Source organism: Haliotis rufescens, unplaced genomic scaffold (assembly GCF_023055435.1).
Source record: "Haliotis rufescens isolate VD_foot unplaced genomic scaffold, xgHalRufe1.0.p SCAF_14, whole genome shotgun sequence".
Classification (NCBI taxonomy): Eukaryota; Metazoa; Mollusca; class Gastropoda; order Lepetellida; family Haliotidae; genus Haliotis; species Haliotis rufescens.
In genome coordinates, this window is record NW_025963824.1 from 34,915,397 (window position 1) to 34,934,531 (window position 19,135).

At 44.0% G+C, this 19,135-nt stretch overlaps 1 protein-coding gene across 2 annotated transcripts; it reads right to left on the reverse strand.

Moving 5' to 3' along the window:
* Positions 1-4,013: 4,013 nt before the first annotated feature.
* On the reverse strand, positions 4,014-15,526 carry LOC124113567. Of its 2 annotated transcripts, XM_046473993.2 has the most exons (4): positions 14,577-15,526; positions 12,000-12,219; positions 7,257-7,344; positions 4,014-5,285 (listed from the first exon to the last, which is right to left on the reverse strand). In XM_046473993.2, exons 2-4 carry the CDS (start codon positions 12,216-12,218, stop codon positions 4,471-4,473), a joined length of 1,122 nt encoding a protein of 373 aa, XP_046329949.2. In that variant the 5' UTR covers position 12,219; positions 14,577-15,526; the 3' UTR covers positions 4,014-4,470. The 2 variants fall into 2 exon arrangements, with proteins under 2 accessions (XP_046329949.2, XP_046329950.2); XM_046473994.2 differs by lacking the exon at positions 14,577-15,526 and having other exon boundaries at positions 12,000-12,746.
* Positions 15,527-19,135: the final 3,609 nt, after the last annotated feature.

Genomic DNA, 19,135 nt, shown 5'->3' on the forward strand with positions numbered 1-19,135 from the left:
GCTGTTGTAAATATCTGGAAGCATCAATAGTTGCTTAGCACTAAATGTGTCACAGGCAAGTGGGGTTAAAGTGGTTCCAACTATTTTATCACGATGAGCGTGAAGGTATATATGTGTACACTGAGACGTATTTAAAATGATCTATTAATTTGTCATGAAATACTTTGGTGAGGTGAGGTTAAGCTTGGTTTAAGTCCCGTCCAAGATTATTGCACCAATATAGTGACCCCGGACCTTCCGCTCGTCTGAAATAGGACAGGTAAGCAAAGGAAACTACACCTCTCAGTTGAAATTGTCATATGTTTAGTTTCAATTGAGAATACCTTCAGTTAGTGATGTTATATCCCCAAACATGAACTGAACTTGCACTGAGTCACACTCGAAGGATACTTCAATATAGTTTTTTGAAATGAAAAATAATTTGATGTGAAACTTTTAAAAATTAAAACAAAATCGCTTAATACACAACTGCCGACTTGTATCTCCGACATCCAACCTTTGCAAACAAATAAATTTGCTTTTTCGGCACAAAAGTAAAATATTTCATTGAACCAGTATACTTTTACCCAGCCACAGATTACATTTTACAAACTGCTGCAGGAATGGGTGATGGTTAAATGGACATAATCAAATTTAACAACGATTCTGTCAATTTTCAATTACATAAAACACAAACTTGGTACACCTTATTTTGTCCCTCAGTATATATTTATCTGAAACATATTATATGGAGAGAGAAGAAACGCGATTAATAACCCCAGACTGTTAGGTTTTTAGTCTAAAATTATGAGAAAATACATAATTCATACTGCTGAAAACAAGTTAAAGAACATCAAAAAATGGATGTCTGTTTATTGCAATGCCCATCATATTAACTATAATCATACAAACAATCGGGTGCTCTTTAACCTTTTTCGAGTGGTATACATAACAAACTAACAGGTTTATCTCACATCTGAACCTGAAAAAGTGACAATTTCAATTGTGGATGAAAAACATGAAAGCATCGATTTATTTACGACGAGTTTCTGATGAGATACTTGTTTTTCTGAACAAATCAATCTCACACGAGTAAAATAACATCACAGTCAAACACCCTTGTGTCAAAGTTTGATGTGTCGAACTTACGTATTGCTTCATTTTTTTATCATTTTTCGTTTGTGTCGAACCTCGAATAACTCGAAGTTTGTACGACGGTCCCTTCAACTTCGACACAGCGGTGTTTGACTGTACATTTAATCCACCTCAATCACACTATGGTTTTTCAGAGTAATGAAGATCACTGACACTAAACAATTCTCTTCAATCAGAGACAACATTCCTCCTGTCTTTTCATTTCTTATTTTCTTGGCATATCTGTGTTGCTTTTGTTTCAGACTCCGCTGCCCCACGACAGCAAACCATCCTTGTCGTAGGAGGCGACTAACGGGATCGGGTCCTTAAGCAACCCATCCTTGTCGTAGGAGGCGACTCACGCGATCGGGTGGTCAGGCTCGCTGTCTTGGTTGATGCATGTCATCGTATCCAAATTGCGTGGATCGATGCGAGTGATGTCAATCACTGTATCGTCTGGTCCAGACTAGATTAGTGACAGACAGCCGTCAAATAGCTGGACTATTGCTGAGTGCGACGTCGAAGAACAAGCAAACAAAAAACACAAAGTTGCACCCATTTTTAACCCAAAACCTTGACAGTGATAATAATCTAATTCCTTAAATACAGATTGAAAACCCTCAAGACAGCCCTCGGAACCGTTTATATTCTGTTGTTGCAGGAATTGTGATTTCAACCTTTGTAGTGTAGAATGTGGTTCAGCCAGGTGTGGACATCCCTACATTTGGTTTTCATGTTTACTGCTCAAGGATATTTTAAATAATGTTTCGTTATTACTGTAGACAATTACATTTAATGTGGCGCCATTGCGACAGCCTGTTCGGCGGTGGGGTAGGTGGAGCGTTGGGGTAGCCCAGTGGTTAAAGCGTTCGCTTGTCGCGCCGAAGGCCCAGGATCGATTCCCCAAATGGGTACAATGTGTGAAGCCCATTTCTGGTGTACCCCGCCGTGATATTGCTGGCATATCTCTAGAAGGGGTGTAAATCATACTCACTCACTCGTTGAAGTCGTATGCAGACAGGTATGAAGTTTGTAGGAGACAACCTCAATCTTTCCTCTTGATATTCCTTGCCCCTGAACCTATATTTGGTAAACTTAGCCATGATGAGTGAGTGACTGAGTGAGTGAGTGAGTGAGTGAGTGAATATGTAGCGTTTAATGAATGCAATGTATATACCTTTATTCTTCCATGAGTTGCACATATCGTTTAGGTGGGTTATCAGTTTTTGAACAGTTCTTTGTCCTCATTAGACAAAGAAACAGGAGGCTGACAGGATTGGATACTGCAGACAAGATGCGGATCTGCCTCGGATTTGTACACTGATAACCACGGGACCAATGCTGATGATATACATTCACAGCATGTCTCGATTCGCCCAAGTCCCTCATTGGCACAGGACGTGTGTCAGAAGATTGACATGGCGTGGACTACAGAGAAAGCACTTTCTCTGAACAATAGGGCGTAACATTTTACGTTTGCTGTATTGATGTAAACATTTTAAGGAAGCACATATATTATATTCTAACACGGAATATGACTCAGGAAAAGTCTACGTATTTAGCAACCGTGCTTTCGGCACATGCATTTTAGCAAATTACCCTGACACCATATTGTCACCAGATGAGGAAGAGAGTATATCGACATGAAACCTCAAACGGCAGGAAAGAGGGGGAAATGTTTACAAGAACTTGTTGCCCACTCACCGCCTTTTGTGAAAGTCCCCAAAATATTACATACCGCAACGCATTCCCAGAATAGTAAAATTACCCTGTTTCTTGCGAAGTGCAAGTCAACATATAACCTTCCCTGGAAATCTTAACATAATGCTGTAGCTGAAGGCTGAACTTGAAACATAATAACGACTTATGTGGTTTGGGAAACACATGGTCAGCGCTTCGTCCCATGCCTCCAGCTACCTTAATAAGAAGGATGTACATACTTTCGGTATCATGAAATCTATTCCGGTTGGTGAAAATACATTCATTTACAATGCGACTTTAACACAAAAAGTCCCATGCTTCCAGTTACCTTAATAAGAAGGTTAATACGCACTTCCGGTTCAATGAAAACACATTTTACATGCAGCGCGACTTTAACATGGGTAGTACCAAGCCTCTAATAGCATTCAGAAGAAAATTATACGCACTTCCGGGCAAATGTCTAATTTTCCGGTTAAGGAAAATATTGCAGTGAACATTCAAATAGAAACTTAACTGCCTTAGTTTAATATGATTTTTTTAACTCTTCCGGTTGGGGAATAGGTCCCAAGCCTATGTTTGTTGTAAGAGCGACTACACGAGTCGACCAGCTTTGGTTGCGTGTCACAGTACCCCAACGTCGCTGCTTATAATATCCATCATTGGTTTGTCTGGTCCAGATTCGATTATTTCGAAGTCGCCGCATATAACTTGAATGTTACTGGGTGCGGCGTCATACAACAAACAAACAATGTGCTTAAGTCAACAATCCTAGCACAACCTTAACTTGGCTCACCCACAGAACGACAGGTCTCCCAACATAATGTAGTAGACTGTGTTGACAGTTAATATCGTCACGCCCAGTTTTAGTCAATAATGATCGCTAAGGCGTTTCGCGTTCAATATAACTATATATCCAAATATACATGTCCAAAGAAATGTATATACGGCTAATTGTGTATTATCATACTCTCTCTCTCTCTCTCTCTCTCTCTCTCTCTCTCTCTCTCTCTCTCTCTCTCTCTCTCTCTCTCTCTCTCTCTCTCTCTCTCTCTCTCTCTCTCTCTCTCTCTCTCTCTCTCTCTCTCTCTCATATCATGACAGAGGCTCTGGCTATGGTGTTCGTAGTCCTATATGTGCCGAGTGCAGCGTTAAACTCAAAATAAACAAACAAACATAAATTAAACAGTTCTGGTGTGATGTTTAATGACAAGAATGCTTACATTGGTAAATCGTTTTAACTATTCCAATAACATAAGACAACACATAAGATCATGGAAAGGACCTCCAACACTGTCCCCATGTACAACCTCGCGCCTGGTTATAAGGGAATGCTTTAGCCACCAGGTTACGCTTGGACTAAAACATAAATAAAAATAGGTTTACTCAGTGGGTGAGTGTGGGAGTTGGGTTTAACGCCGCTTTGAACAGTATTCCAGTTATATCGCGGCGTGTCAGCTTAATGTTGGAGGAAAGCCCGAAGTGACGCAGGTCTCAGACGTCTACTACTTTGGCGAAGCCCACGAGCGCGGGGAAGGTGGTGACAAACCTAGAAACATAATCGGGGATAAATGGGATTCAAACCCACAATCAAGGGACGCAACTCTACATAGTGAATTGCAGCGCCTTAGACGACTGGGCCACCCGTGCCCCCTTTACTCAGTGAACTAAACACATGATCATACTGACAGATTCCTCAAAGATTCGAACCTTCACTTCACTTACCTTTCGTACAGCTTTAAAGTCAATCAAATATATATCCCCCTTCCCACTGTGTGTGTAGACTGCTCGCGTCTCCTCATAGAACAGAAGGCTGATCATAGGGGAGACCAAAATCATAATTTTAGTCTTCTTGTTCGAAACCAAAGACAATTTATACAAAGATGTATGTGTTAGAAACGTGTAGGTAACGGTATAATACAGGCTCTCCTCGGCTGGGTCGAAGGTTAATCCGTGACTCGGGCCGATATATTTCAGTACAGTTTGTAAATTCCGTCCTTCATAATCAGAAGACTTTATCATCAGCCCGACCGTGAAGAAGAAGCGTCTTTGGGAGGAATTAATAACCAAGGAGGTCATTTTGTATCCCTCCAGGATTGATTTGACTTGCTTACCTTCAACAGAAACACGGGCCACGGAGTAATTTGCATTTTGTTGTCGAATTATAAACAATAGTTGTCGGTCCTGATCTAACGCCATGGATCGTATGCCGGGCAGGTGGAGGTGAAGCATGATTGTGTATTCGTCTATTAAGCGGGACAGGAGTGCCGTGTGTGTGGATACTAGCAGCATCCTCAGTGACGACACGTACACCATGTCCCTGACGGCGATGCTGAAACCATGGTCCTTGGTCGTTGTGAAGTCGTTGAGGTGAAGCTGGTAGAGGTTACCATCGGTGGAATTGCCGTCGAGAACAGGTGCGATCAGAACACGTGACATCCGGGCAGCATGGCCAGGGCGTGCATGTTCAGATGCTGAAAGAGGATTAACATTTGTGTCAAGGCCAGATTCCCTGAATCCCGATTACCATGATACCTTTCACCCGCAGTCCCATTGCTCAGCCCTGAATCCCGAATACCATGTAAACTTTCATCCGCAGTCTCATTGCTCAGCCCTGAATCCCGCATACCATAACTTTCACTCGCAGTCTCATTCCTCAGCCCTGAATCTCGCATACCATGTAAACTTTCACTCGCAGTCCCATTGCTCAGCTCTGAGTCCCGAATACCATGTAAACTTTCACTCGCAGTCCCATTGCTCAGCCCTGAATCTCGCATACCATGTAAACTTTCACTCGCAGTCCCATTCCTCAGCCCTGAATCTCGCATACCATGTAAACTTTCACTCGCAGTCCCATTCCTCAGCCCTGAATCTCGCATACCATGTAAACTTTCACTAACAGTCTCATTGCTCAGCCCTGAATCCCGAATACCATGATAACTTTCACTCGCAGTCTCATTGCTCAGCTCTGAATCCCGAATATCATAACAACTTTCACTCGCAGTCTCATTGCTCAGCTCTGAATCCCGAATACCATAACAACTTTCACCCGCAGTCTCATTGCTCAGCTCTGAATCCCGAATACCATGAAAACTTTCACTCGCAGTCTCATTGCTCAGCCCTGAATCCCGAATACCATGTAAACTTTCACTCGCAGTCTCATTGCTCAGCCCTGAATCCCGAATACCATGTAAACTTTCATTCGCAGTCTCATTGCTCAGCCCTGAATCCCGAATAACATGTAAACTTTCACTCGCAGTCTCATTGCTCAGCCCTGAATCCCGAATACCATGTAAACTTTCACTCGCAGTCTCATTGCTAAGCCCTGAATCCCGAATACCATGTATACTTTCACTCGCAGTCTCATCGCTCAGCCCTGAATCCCAAATACCATGAAAATTGTCACTAGGATGTTCTTTGTTTATCCGGAATGCAATGTACATTTTCACTCGGTTTTTCACTCGGTTTTTCACTCGGTTTTTCACTGTTTATCCGGAATGCCATGTACATTTTCACTCGGTTTTTCACTGTTTATCCAGAATGCAATGTACATTTTCACTCGGTTTTTCATTGTTTTATTCTAAATACCATGTAAATTTTCACTCGGTTTTTCAGTGTTTATCCTGAATACCATGTAAGTTTTCAGTCGTATTTTCAGTGTTTATTCTGAATACCACGCATTTTTCCACTCGTGAGTCTCATTGCTCACCCTTGGATTCCCAGTACTACGTCACACACATCGCAAAGGAACTGAGCAAAGGAGGCGATTGGAAGCTAATTAACTGAATAATATCGAGAACATCTAATACTCAATACATTTTACATAAACTATTATTTTTTATTTTATTTAAATGTTGAATGCGCATATCACATACGATTATATTGTCGTCCGGCTACCAGAATGCTGAGTCACCACTACCCCCTAAATAGACCCCAAATCCCACGGAACAAAAGGGGCTCGACAGCTTCTTTTGTTTGTTGTTTAACGCCGCATGAAGCACTATTCCAGCTATATGACGGTGGTCTGAAAATAATTGAGTCTGGGCCAGACAATCCAGTGATAAGCACTAAACATCCAGTCTTCGATACACTCACCAACCGCCTCCAGGGTCTTGTCGATAGAGCGTCTGTCCGGAGATTGGGCGGTCGGTGGTTCGATCCCCGGTCAAACTATAAGACGTTAAAAGATGGTACTTGTTTTTACCCTGCCTGGCGCTCGGCATTAAGGGTCTAAAACACTGGTCGGCTCCGAGTCTGTGTCTGAGTGAGATAACCATGATAAACTACCGCATGGTATCTCAGTGGCTAGCCACACATACAAACATACACACACGCACACACAAACACGCACACACACATGCACAGACGTGCATACAAGCCTGTATATAAGGTCAACAATGTTTAACGCGACGTGACACCCCATTTCACCTCACCGATCTACTCACATTTCGCACATTGAAGGATCCGGGAAGCCTTGTCTAGCACCAGGGAGAACGTTGCACATGAGTTATGCATGATCTCGGACCACTTGCCCTGTGAATGTACAGGTGCGTGGATTGTCAGTGCGTACCTATATATGCCACGTGTAACAAATGTTATATTTGGGATAACACTTTCTTAGTAAAGTACAGATTCTCGTACTTTTTGGTCCCGTCCCGTCCAGGATTCGAACCCACACTGCCAGAGTGTGGCACCAAAAGGCACTCAACGTACGTGATCTACACTACCAGTCACTTTGTGGAAGCCTCGTTGGCTGAGAGGGTTAGATCGCTGACTCTGTGTGCTGGAGATTAGGTGCCTCACTCTGGCAGTGTTGGTTCGAATCCCGGACGGAACTCAACCCAAAAAAGTACGAGAATCTGTACATTACTAAGAAAGTGTTGTCCAAAATATAACATTTGTAAAATTCGACCACTTTCTAAATGTCAGTGTGTATTTATAGGCCACATGTTGATTCAGTGGTGATGTCACGTGATTGGTGACGTCAGTGGGTCAGGACACGCCTACCTTTTGGCGAACATCTGTATCTGTACTATTTGTTATTGTTATTTCTATTAAGAATCTTGCCATTCCATTGGTTAATCCGTATCACGTGACCAAACAAAAATCATGTGCCTGACACTGACGTCGAATACTGACTCGTCACATGATCAGTATTGACCTGTCTCGTGATGAATATTGACTCGTCTGCAAGAAAACAAGATGGCGTCTGGCACTAACAAATTACAATCAAGGTTCGCAGCTTAGTAAATGTCAGGAAACAGAGGACGGTTTCAAGACTTCGTAAACTTTAAAGGGAATAACTGTACAACATACGGAATGATTACTCTTCACGAGGTAATTACTGGTAGGCGAAAAGAACGACCGGAGGACCCGACACGTCCAAGTTTTCGCATATTGACCTCGTCAAATGTAATTATTTGTATTGTGATTCATAAACACATGTCATGATATAGTCAAGTATGTTTTTATATGGAGGCCACTGACCCATGCACAGAGAATGTACATATATACATATTACACTGGTACATGAAATAATACTTAACCTATATTACGTCATAGTTTTCCTGTATTTGCAAAACTTTGTCTCATTTCAAAACATTAACATATACTAACGGACAAAAGAAACGCCACCAAACAATTTTCTGGTCTAAATCAAAACAGACGCAAAGTTTAGTGACAGTTGATGTTGTATTTTAAAAAAACAAACAATTCTTCAAATACGGTATTTGAAAATGACAAGATAAAAAACCATGTACTTAAAGTTCTGCATACACGTTCATCATGCTGGGTGCACTGTCCAGTATTACATCACACCCGCAGAATCAACGTCGATCTCTTTTAAAGTCCCGTGCTACACACATCGGATGTGACCCCCTCCAGCAACGATGCAGGCCCTAACACGACGTCGAACTGAGTACACGATTCTCCTGACATCCTGATTAGGACCCTATCCTACGCCATGCCAATGACGGCTGTTGACGTTTCCGAATCCTGCGTCCAAGTTGGACCCAGAGGTGATCTATGGGCGACAGGTCCGGTGATCTGATTGGCCACTGTAATAGCGTTTCAGCGTTCAGAAAGTCGCTAGTGACTCGAGCTGTGGGAGGGGTGGCGTTGTCCTGCTGAAACAGCGTCCGTGGATGTCGTTGCAGGAAAGGCAGTAGCACAAGCCGCAAAACCTCATCAATGTAACGACGTGCAGTGAGATTTCCTTCGACGATGACCAGTTCTGGTCCCCCCAGATGCCACCCAGTCTATGACACTACCACCTCCATAAGGCTCCACTTCTTTGACGCAGCAACGTGACGTCCGTTCACCACGTCGTCAGTAGATTCGAACCCGCCCATTAGACTTGCAGAGCTGGCACCTACACTCGTCGCTGAAGAGCTTTCTTCGCCAATTTCTCTGCTGCCACTGCTGTATAGTCCTTGCCCATCTCAGTCTGTGACGTCGGTTCACGTTCACGTCACGCCATTGAAAGGTCTATAGGCACGGAGACCATACAGGCAGAGTCGTCTCGCAACGGTCCTTCTGCTGACTGGATGTCCAAGGCTGTTTGCGGATGATGACGTCACAGTTAGGTGGACATTAGGTGAAGGTCTTCCTATTGGGTCGTGACCTTGGGTCTTCCACTCCTCGGCCTGCCTGCAGTACTGCCAGTTTGCCTGTGACGTGTGACAAGTCAGGCGATGGTGCACTTGAAGCAGCCCATGATCCTGGCAACGTGCTCCTGCGTCGCTCCCATTTGCAACATACCGATGGCTCTCTCCCTCTGCTCTGCGGTTAGTCGAGGCATGTTCGTTGTATTTAACGGTTTCAAGTGATGAGAGAGTACAATCCTTCTCATGTTTCATACCAGAATTTCATACGGGAAACTTTGTGCACATTTTTTTGTGATTAAATTTACTTTTCTCGCAAATCACGTGAAGCACGTGACATGTTCACAGGGAATAGGTAAGTTGCATTCCAGCTATATGTTCCAAACTGTTTTCGTGCTTTTGGCAAATGTGTTGAAACTGACGACCATTGTTTATTTGGTGGCGTTTCTTTTGCACCTCAGTATAGATATTTACATACGTTTCAAGACGGAAGTGTTCTAAATTTACACATATTCGGATTATGGCAGTGCATTTCAGGCAGATAGAGGTGTCTAGTGTTCTTATAGGAGTTACATATTAAAGTAGAATGATATTCGTCTTCTATCCCTAGATTACAAAGAGAACATATACGTAAACTTAAATGGACCCAAACTCTCGTTAACGTTCGAACAACAACCACATCCTAAGGTTTATCGACATATTACGTTGATTTCTATCTGTTAGAAGGGTGAAGAAGGGCGGGGCGTAGGGCACGGGTGGCCCAGTCGTCTAAGGCGCAGCGATTCGCTGTGCAGAGGTTCGCCCCGATTATGTTTCTAGGTTTGTCAGCACCATTCCCGTGCTCATGGGTTTCGCCGAAGTGGTAAACGTCTGAGACCTGCATCTTTTCAGGCTTTCCTCCTACATTAAGCTGACACGCTGTGATTTTACTGGAATACTGTTAAAGACGGCGTTAAACACAACTCACTCACTATTTCTTGAGCTATGTCCTACCATACAATTCCGATTAGTCGGGAAAAAAGCCGCACCCAGTGCATTAACAAAAGAGCCATGCAGTACTCCACGTGCCACAGCACTGTATAAGGGTGCAGAGTTTTTGATTGCCTGGCATCTGCGTCAATCGAACAATGACGGCTCAATAACATGCCACGATTAACAGAGAATCAACGTCATAGGCCGTTTGTGGGCAGGGTAATCCCGATCAGCTGTAGCCGGGGTTTTCACTGTAGCACCCAGCATCAACATAAGGCTATGGGACCGGTTTCAACAGCATGGGTCAACACCGTGATCGGCCAGGGTCGGGACGACCAAGAGTAACCACACCGCCCAAGATCGCTCCATCCGACTGCGCCACCTATGTGAAAGGACGACCACGGTCACCTCAACCGCGTCCCAGATACCCGGACTGTGCAGAATCTCCGATCAGACCGTACGAAACCGTTTAAGAGCAGCATGTGTACGAGCAAGACGTCCTGTTCGATGGTCATATTTAGTCGACAACCTCGACAACAACGCCTGTATTAGTGTTGTCAACACAGGGTATGCCCTCAACTGCGATGTCTGGTTCAGCGACGAATCAAGATCTCTCCTCCGTCGAGGGGGTGGAAGAACACGGGTCTACAGACGTCGGGGAGAACGTTACGCCGGAGACTGCGTACAGGAAGTGGACAGGTTTGGTGGGGGCAGCATTATGATGTAGGCGGCTATCTCTCATCATTGCAAGACAGGATTTGTCCATATCCAGGGCAATCTTAGGTCTCAACGATACATCAACGAAATTCTCCTACCACACGTCCTCCCAATTGCAGCCAACGGCAACGGTGTATTCCAGGAGGACAACGCTCGACCGCATACAGCACGGATCACAAGAGCCTGTGTACACAGCAACAACGTTGATGTTCTTCCCTGGCCCCCCGGATCCCCGGATTTGTTATTTATGAATGTCAGATGGCATGTCCCGCATCAGGTGAACAAATTGTAATATCAAGGGAGTCGAATATAAAGGACAGCCTCCGTGGTCTAGAGGAAGAGCCTCCGCCCAGAGAGCGGAAGGTCCTGGGTTCCATTCCCGGGCCGCATCATACCACGAAATGTTAAAAGATTATACTTGTTATTACCTTGTCTGGCGCTCCTCATTAAGGGGATAAAACAAGGACTGGTCGGCTCGAAGTCAGTATACTGTGTCTGAGTGGGGTATTCATGTTAAACTGCATGGTATCTCAGTAAGCTGGCACTTTAAATCGGCATCAGTCCGGACTAGTACAAGCAGCATCACACACGTGCATACACGTCGCTATATTAGTGCAATAATCTTGGACACGACGTTAAGCCTCATCTCAACGAATTTAAAGCGTGAACGCCAGAGAATAAACAGTTTCCTTACACCGGAACAGATTCCATTGGGCGAAAAAGACGAAATAGCGCTGGAAATGATATGAATAGATTAAACTAAAAATCAGTAATCACATCACTTTTGGTAAGGGGAAGCAGGTGCTACGCTGCCGGCGGCACCGTCAGTGTTTGCTGCCTGCCGCTACACAGACATACCCGCCATGTGACGGCACACTATTACAAGGCCAATCTTACCGACATGGGAAAGGTCTCAGAAGCTGGTGAGTTGTTGATTCTGGTCAGGATACTGTGCGGATCTTGGTGTATTGAACAGCATCTGGCTATCTGGTCACACGCCACCCCACACACGTCTGTGCTGTGTAGCTCTGGAGGGGGTAATGACGCTACTATGTGTGTCAGACACAGACCAATGAATACTAGTCCCTCCACATTGCCACATAAAGGTCCCTTCATTCTGAAACAAGACTATTATAGAGCGTAGTGAAACTTCACTCGATATTTTAATTACTGCTACAGTTTGCTTTTTGGCCGTTCAACATTGGTAAACAATCGGTACTTGGTCAGACAATCCAGTGATTGACATCATGAGCATTTGTTTACGCCACTGTATGAGTCTACGCCATTGGGTGAGTGAGTTGAAATGTAACGTCGCATCGGAATTATTTCATCCATATAGCGACTACACAGTTGACATACGATGACAGGCATCAACCACATCAGCAAGCCTCAACACCCGATCCCGTCAGTCGCCTCTTGTAACAATCAAAGGTCGCTGGGAATCTATCTTTTACTCGTAATGTCCGTGGAATTACAGTAGTGCGGAACATGCAGCTTTATCACGAGGGTCTGGAAATAATTGAGCTTTGTCTAGTGGTCAATAGTAAAAGTCAACAGTCAATGGTCAATAGTCAATAGTAAAAGTCAATAGTCAATAGGCATAATCAATAGTCAATAGTCATAGTCAATAGTCATAGTCAATAGTCAATAGTCATCGTCAATAGTCATCGTCAATACTCATCGTCAATAGGCATAGTCAATAGTCAATAGTCATAGTCAATAGTCAATAGGCAATAGTCAATAGCACCATCAATACACAATGAACCAAGTCTTGTGTTGCAGCCACCAGATCTGTATTTCTACTGTCACTATATACGGCATCTTTAGAGACCTTCATTTTCAAAGAAATATGAGTGAGAAATCAAGGCCGTTTTGAACAGAATACCAGAGAGTTAATTCAAGTTGAGCTATTTCTCGAAAACCTGGCGCACCTGCGATGCCCTCCTGCGTACAAAGAATAATATACCATGTATACAACTCACAATATATGTAGTAAAACGATTCGTTAAAATTACAAAAGTAACAATCAAGACATGGCAGATTAACTGTAGTTATATAATTTATTTGTTTGCTTTCTAACGCCGCACTCAGCAATATTCCAGCTATATGATGGCGGTCTGTAATTAATCGAGTCTGGACCAGACAATCCAGTGATTGATATCATAAGCATCCATCCACGCAATTGGGATACGCTGACATGCATCAACCAAGTCAGCGAGCCTGACCACCCGATCCCGTTATTCGCCTCTTACGACAAGCATAGTCGCCATTTACGGCAAGCATGGGTTACTGAAGACCTTTTCTACGACGGATCTTCACGGGTCACAAAAGTAACAATCAAGACATGTCAATTACTTTAGTTATATGAGAGAATCGGGCGTTCTTTTACTTCATTTGAGTAGTTCCTTCACATTGGTGTTTTGTGACATTGTATTTTGCCATAAACAGAACATCAGAACGTCAAATCTGATGTAACAAATGTTATATTTGGGATAAAACTTTCTGACTAAAGTACAGATTCTCGTACTTTTTGGGGTTGAGTCCCGTCTGGGATTTGAACCCACACTGCCAGAGAGAGGCACCTAATCGCCAGCACACAAAGACAGTACTCAACCACCGAGTTTTAAACAAAAATGAAAGTCTGACAACTGGTAGTCTAGATCACGTACTTAGTGTACCCCTCGGACAAGTGTAGATTGGCACAGCCCCATATGCATGGCGGAAAGTTATGAACACACGATGCAATTTAGAAAGTGGTCAAATAGAACAAATGTTATATTTGGGATAACATTTTCTGAGTAAAGTACAGATTCTCGTACTTCTTTGAGTCCTGTCCGGAAAGTGTTATACCAAATATAACATTTGTTACATTTTACCACTTTCTAAATTGCATCGTGTGTTCACATCAAATCTATTATTTAACTGATGTAGATAACCTTACGGGGATTGGGGATCGGGTGGCTCAATGTACAGAGATACGTCCCACGGGTGTGCCAGGAAGCTATCATCACGGGTTCCTATCTGAGATTCGCGCTGATTTTATTTCTGGGTTTGTCAGCATCATACCCGTACTCGTGGGTTTCAAAAACATGTGCCCATTTCTTGTGTCCCCGCCGTGATATTGCGCGAATATTGCTAAAAGCGGCGTAAAACTAAACTCACTCACTCATAAAAATGTAAAAGGACCTACTGCAATAATGTTCAAAGCGGCGTTAAACCAAACCGCATTCACTGATAATGTTCCCCTGTGAAGATCTAGGTCAGATCTTCAGCAACCCATGCTTGTCGTAAGAGGTGACTGACGGGCTCCGGTGGTCAGACTCGCTGACTTGGTTGATGCATGTCATCGTATACCAGTTGCCTCGATCGAAGCTCATGATGTCAATCACTCAATTATTTGACCGCCATCATATAGCTAAGTGCGTTGTTAGGTGACCAACAATTATATTAAAAATAGTCATTGAAATAACTCACCTGTTTGGCTAAGTCAAATACGCCGGACTGAGTATAAAACAGCAAACCCCGACAATGTTACTTCCAGGACGAAGCTGAAGAAAGTAGAGCATAAAATCGAAGTTTGAAAGGGTCCGATCACCTGACGTAGCTCATCTCTGATATTGATTAGGACGTCCTTAAAACATTCTGCGATGAGGAAAGTTGATAGCATTATTACTTGCTGAATCTGTCATAAATACTTGACACTGAAATATACTGACGGCCAAAAGAAACTGTACCACTTAAAAAAATTAAATTACAAAAAATATAAAATCACATGTTTAATCTAAATCAAATGACAAACACATCGCCCAAACATAACATTGCTCAATGCAGAAAGCGATACACGCCCGCGAGACAGTTTCTTTCGAAAATAAGAATAAGAAAAAATGAAAAACACCTGTCGCTTGGGCAACCGGAACTACACGTGCTATAAGGGTATATACGTGATACGGATAGCATGTCAGAAACTCACACTGATACAAAACCCACGACAGAAATGCCACGACTGACACCCGAAAACCGCGGGCGGGCCCTGGGTATGATACAGATCGGATCCATCCCTGCCCACATTGCCAGAACCTTGGGTTACTCCCGTCTTGCTGTAACTAACCTGATAACCGTTACAGACAGATCGGTCAACAGAAAGGCCCAGGGTAACTACGCCCAATGAAGGCCTTTACTTGCGTACTTTGTACACCGGAATCGATTCCTAACAGTGATGTCATCAGCGACGAATTCCTTAGGGCATATAGTTAGTCGACAGACAGTGGCCAGTCGACTCAGGGCTCAAGGAATTAGGGCTTACAGACCTAACAGTTATTGGCATCTCAACATCCTCGTCGGAGATTGAGATGGGCCCGAACTGCACATCGTTTGCGGCGACGTGACTGGCAGAGGCTCGCATTCACTGTTGAAAGCCCGTTCACTCTGTTTAGAGCTGATAGAAGACAGCGTGTTTACCGCCGAGGGGGGGGGGGGGGGGGGGGGGGGGGGGGGGGAACACACGGCGGCATGTTGTGTTCATGAGATGTGTGGTGGTGGGGGCGTTATAGTTTTGGGAGGAATTTGTGGGGAGGAGAGAACAACAGTGGTCATAATTGGGAATTGGACAGCTCAGAGTTACCTGGATGACATTATTCGTCCGATTGTCCTACCATTTCTACAAAAGCAGTCACGTGGTGTGCTTTGTCAGCATGACAACGCTAGACCCGATACACCCCGAATCGTACAGTTGGTTGGTTGGTTTGTTGTTTAACGCCGCACTCAGCAATATTCCAGCTATATGACGGCGGTCTCTAAATAATCGAGTCTGGACCAGATAATCCAGTGATTAATATCATGAGCATCGATCCACGCAATTGGGATCGATAACATGCATCAACCAAGTCAGCGAGACTGACCACCCGATCCCGTTAGTGGCCTTTTACGACAAGCATGGGTCTTCACGGGTCCGAATCGTACAGAACTTCCTTGCAGATAAAAACATCAACTGTACGCACCCCAGACATGTCCCCCCCCAGAAAACCTCTGGGATATCATGGCTCGTGTTCGACAACGACCACATCCTCCACCCAACCCACAAGAACTGATCCATGCCCGCCAAGAAGAATGACGACGTACCCCACGTGCAGTCTTCAAACGACTTACTTTTTCTATGCGCCGGCGAGTTTTTGCGAGACTTGTAGCAGGGGTGGTCATACACGATATTAATGTGAGGTTTTGTGAGTTTTAAACTGGAGTGATTTAAAACTATGGGAAAGTTTCTTTTGGTCTACCTCCTTCTATTGACGAATGATATAAGTTATAGCTAACACAAGTGAAATTAGCCTTAATGAAATGGAACCGTTTTATACATTATTAAACGCACGAGGTGATTTGAAAACGAATAACGCGCCGCATCGACTTGGAACGAGCAATTCCCATGTACAAACTTGGCTGATTAAAACACAATGTGCAGTTTGAAAACGAATAACGCTCCGAATCGACATGGAATGGCCAGGTCTCATCTACAGACTTTGAATATTAAAACACAATGTGTAATTTGAAAACGAATAACGCTCCACACCGGCTTTGAATGAGCCTTCCACGTGTAAGAACGTGGAACATGCCGATCCCTGCGTGTATATGGACCTTTTCCTTATGATTAAAGCATGCATAGTGAAATATTACAATTTTGTAGAGTGACCCTTCATTCTAAGACGGTAATTTCAAAATAAAAATGGGATGAAATGTTACAAGTTTATTAAAATAAATAAACAATGTAAGGATGTCTTTCATACATAATCTCAAAAAAGGAACAGGAATGCACAAGAATGTCTCCCAATCAGTGGTTCAACCTGATTACTCGAGTCATGGAGAGGAGTGAGTGAGTGTGTATGGTTTTACGCCGCTTTTAGCAATATTCCAGCAATATCACGGCGGGGGACACCAGAAATGGGCTTCACACATTGTACCCATGTCGGGAATCGAACCCGGGTCTTCGGCGTGACGAGCGAACGCTTTAACCACTAGGCTACCCGACCGCCCCTCATGGAGAGGAGGAAGGCCGGGTCAGGGGTGGCGAGGCCAGCTCAGCCAGTTCATTTTACGTGTACAGAAAGTGAAACACACCAACCCAAGTCCCGCGCCAAATGTCACCTGCTCGGAAACATCCGTGCAGGGTCATGGTCACAATTAGGATTAGTCATCCTGTTCAAAAAGACAACCCTAAATATTGAAAAGACCTTGGTCACTTTTAATTTACTCAATAGATGTACATTTGAAAACATCAACAAATCTCACACAGGTTCATCCAATCACAGCTGCCACATCTCTCAATCTAAATTCAATCTTTCTTTGCGAAAAGCTGCTGGCCGCACGACTGATTCTATGGTGTAGTGGTAGAACATGTAGACTGGCACCAGCACTCTCAGAGTTACAGAGTGGTTCCTTCTGAAACCAGTTTACACTTCACATAATATATTTACTGCAATGAAAGTAGTGAATATATTGTGAACAAGAGAAGTAAATACTTTACCCAAGCGTCTTACCAGTGTTCATGGAAGTGATTTGTACTTGTTTGATAACTCAGGCTTACCCTTCTAACGATTTGTCTAAATTACACCCCACTTTACCATTCTTCTAAACAGTCATCATTTCGCCTGATAATGCCGACGCGCCGTCAAATTTTAACTCACTCACATTTTGCCTGACCCAAGCCAAGCCGGCGAGGGCCCTCTCTGTCCGACCGGCGTTCTCCCGTCTGGCCCGACCCAAACTGAGGCGACGAGGCCCCTGGGGGAACGAACGGCGACTGGCGGTCCAGCGTCTGCCCCAAGCCAAGTCGAGCCGGCGAAACCCGTCTTCGTCCGAGCAGGCGCATCCGTCGTTTGGGGTTACGGGAAAAGCAAATGTTTTCCCATGGACTTCTTTTTCCCCCTCTCTCTTTTAGTACTCGATAACAACCATCGGTGGTACATGAGTTGTACAGCAACAAAAACAGCAATAGATGTACAGCTGTATGACATATATTTTAGAATATAAATGTAAATATTCGCTGTATCTTTTCCCACGGTTTTCAACTGGAAACCATTGGTGAACTTTAAAACAACAGACGGTGACGATACGTGCGCTGAAGCCGACATCACAGTCGCGCCGTTTCTGTGTGTAGTCGTAATTGGGGGTCCACCCAGCCCCTATCTCCCCGGGCTGCTGGGTTTGCTGTGTTACGGGGTACGCCAAGAAACAGACCATGCTTTATTCTGTCTGGCGAACAAGCTCACGGTTACTGTTGTTGGAACTGGTAACCACAAACTATCAACAGAAACAGGCCGCTAGGGAACTATATCACGAGAACCAAGGATATGTACACTGTGTGACTCCCAAGAAATTGGTGACGAGTTCCTATATTTATTCAGCTGTAATTCACCTTTAACATTACGCACTGAATGAGTCAATGAATACTACACACTGGCCAAGCGTGATTACATATCATAAACTGTCAAAGTTCCTCAGACATTTGAATGCTATACTGTGACGTATTCTACCATGTAGTTTTTTGTTATTGTACAACTCATGTACCAATATGGTTCTTATCGAGTAATGAAAGTGAACAATAAAAAGAAGTTGATCGGAAAACATTGGCTTTTCGCATTACCCCAAACAACGGATGCGCCTGGCTGGGGGCAGACGCGCCACCGCCAGCTTCCGTTCCTGGCGCAAATCAGCGTCCGTCGACTCAGCTTGGGTCGGGCCAGACGGGAGAACGCTGGTCAGACAGAGACGGACCTCGCCGGCTTGGCTTGGGTCAGGCAAAAAGTGAGTGAGTTAAAATTTGACTGCGCGTCGGCATGATCAGGCGAAAAGATGACGTTCAGCTGAAATTGTTCAATATAATATTTCATACCAGTAATACACCAGAAGAATGCTTAAATGGGGTGCAATTGAGTTAATTTATAAGGAGGGTAAGCCTTAGCTACCACATAAACTACAAACCACTTCCATTAACACTTGTAAGATGCTTTGGTTACTCTTTTACTTTTCTTGTTGACAATATA

Excerpts from the sequence above, each read along its gene's own strand:
- LOC124113567 (XM_046473993.2), bottom strand. The coding sequence starts at position 12,218 with ATGAAGGGACCTTTATGTGGCAATGTGGAGGGACTAGTATTCATTGGT. Across the intron at positions 7,345-11,999 it reads CTGAGACCTTTCCCATGTCG|GGCAAGTGGTCCGAGATCAT; the intron begins GTAAGATTGGCC and ends GTACATTCACAG. Across the intron at positions 5,286-7,256 it reads GATCCTTCAATGTGCGAAAT|CATCTGAACATGCACGCCCT; the intron begins GTGAGTAGATCG and ends ATCCTCTTTCAG.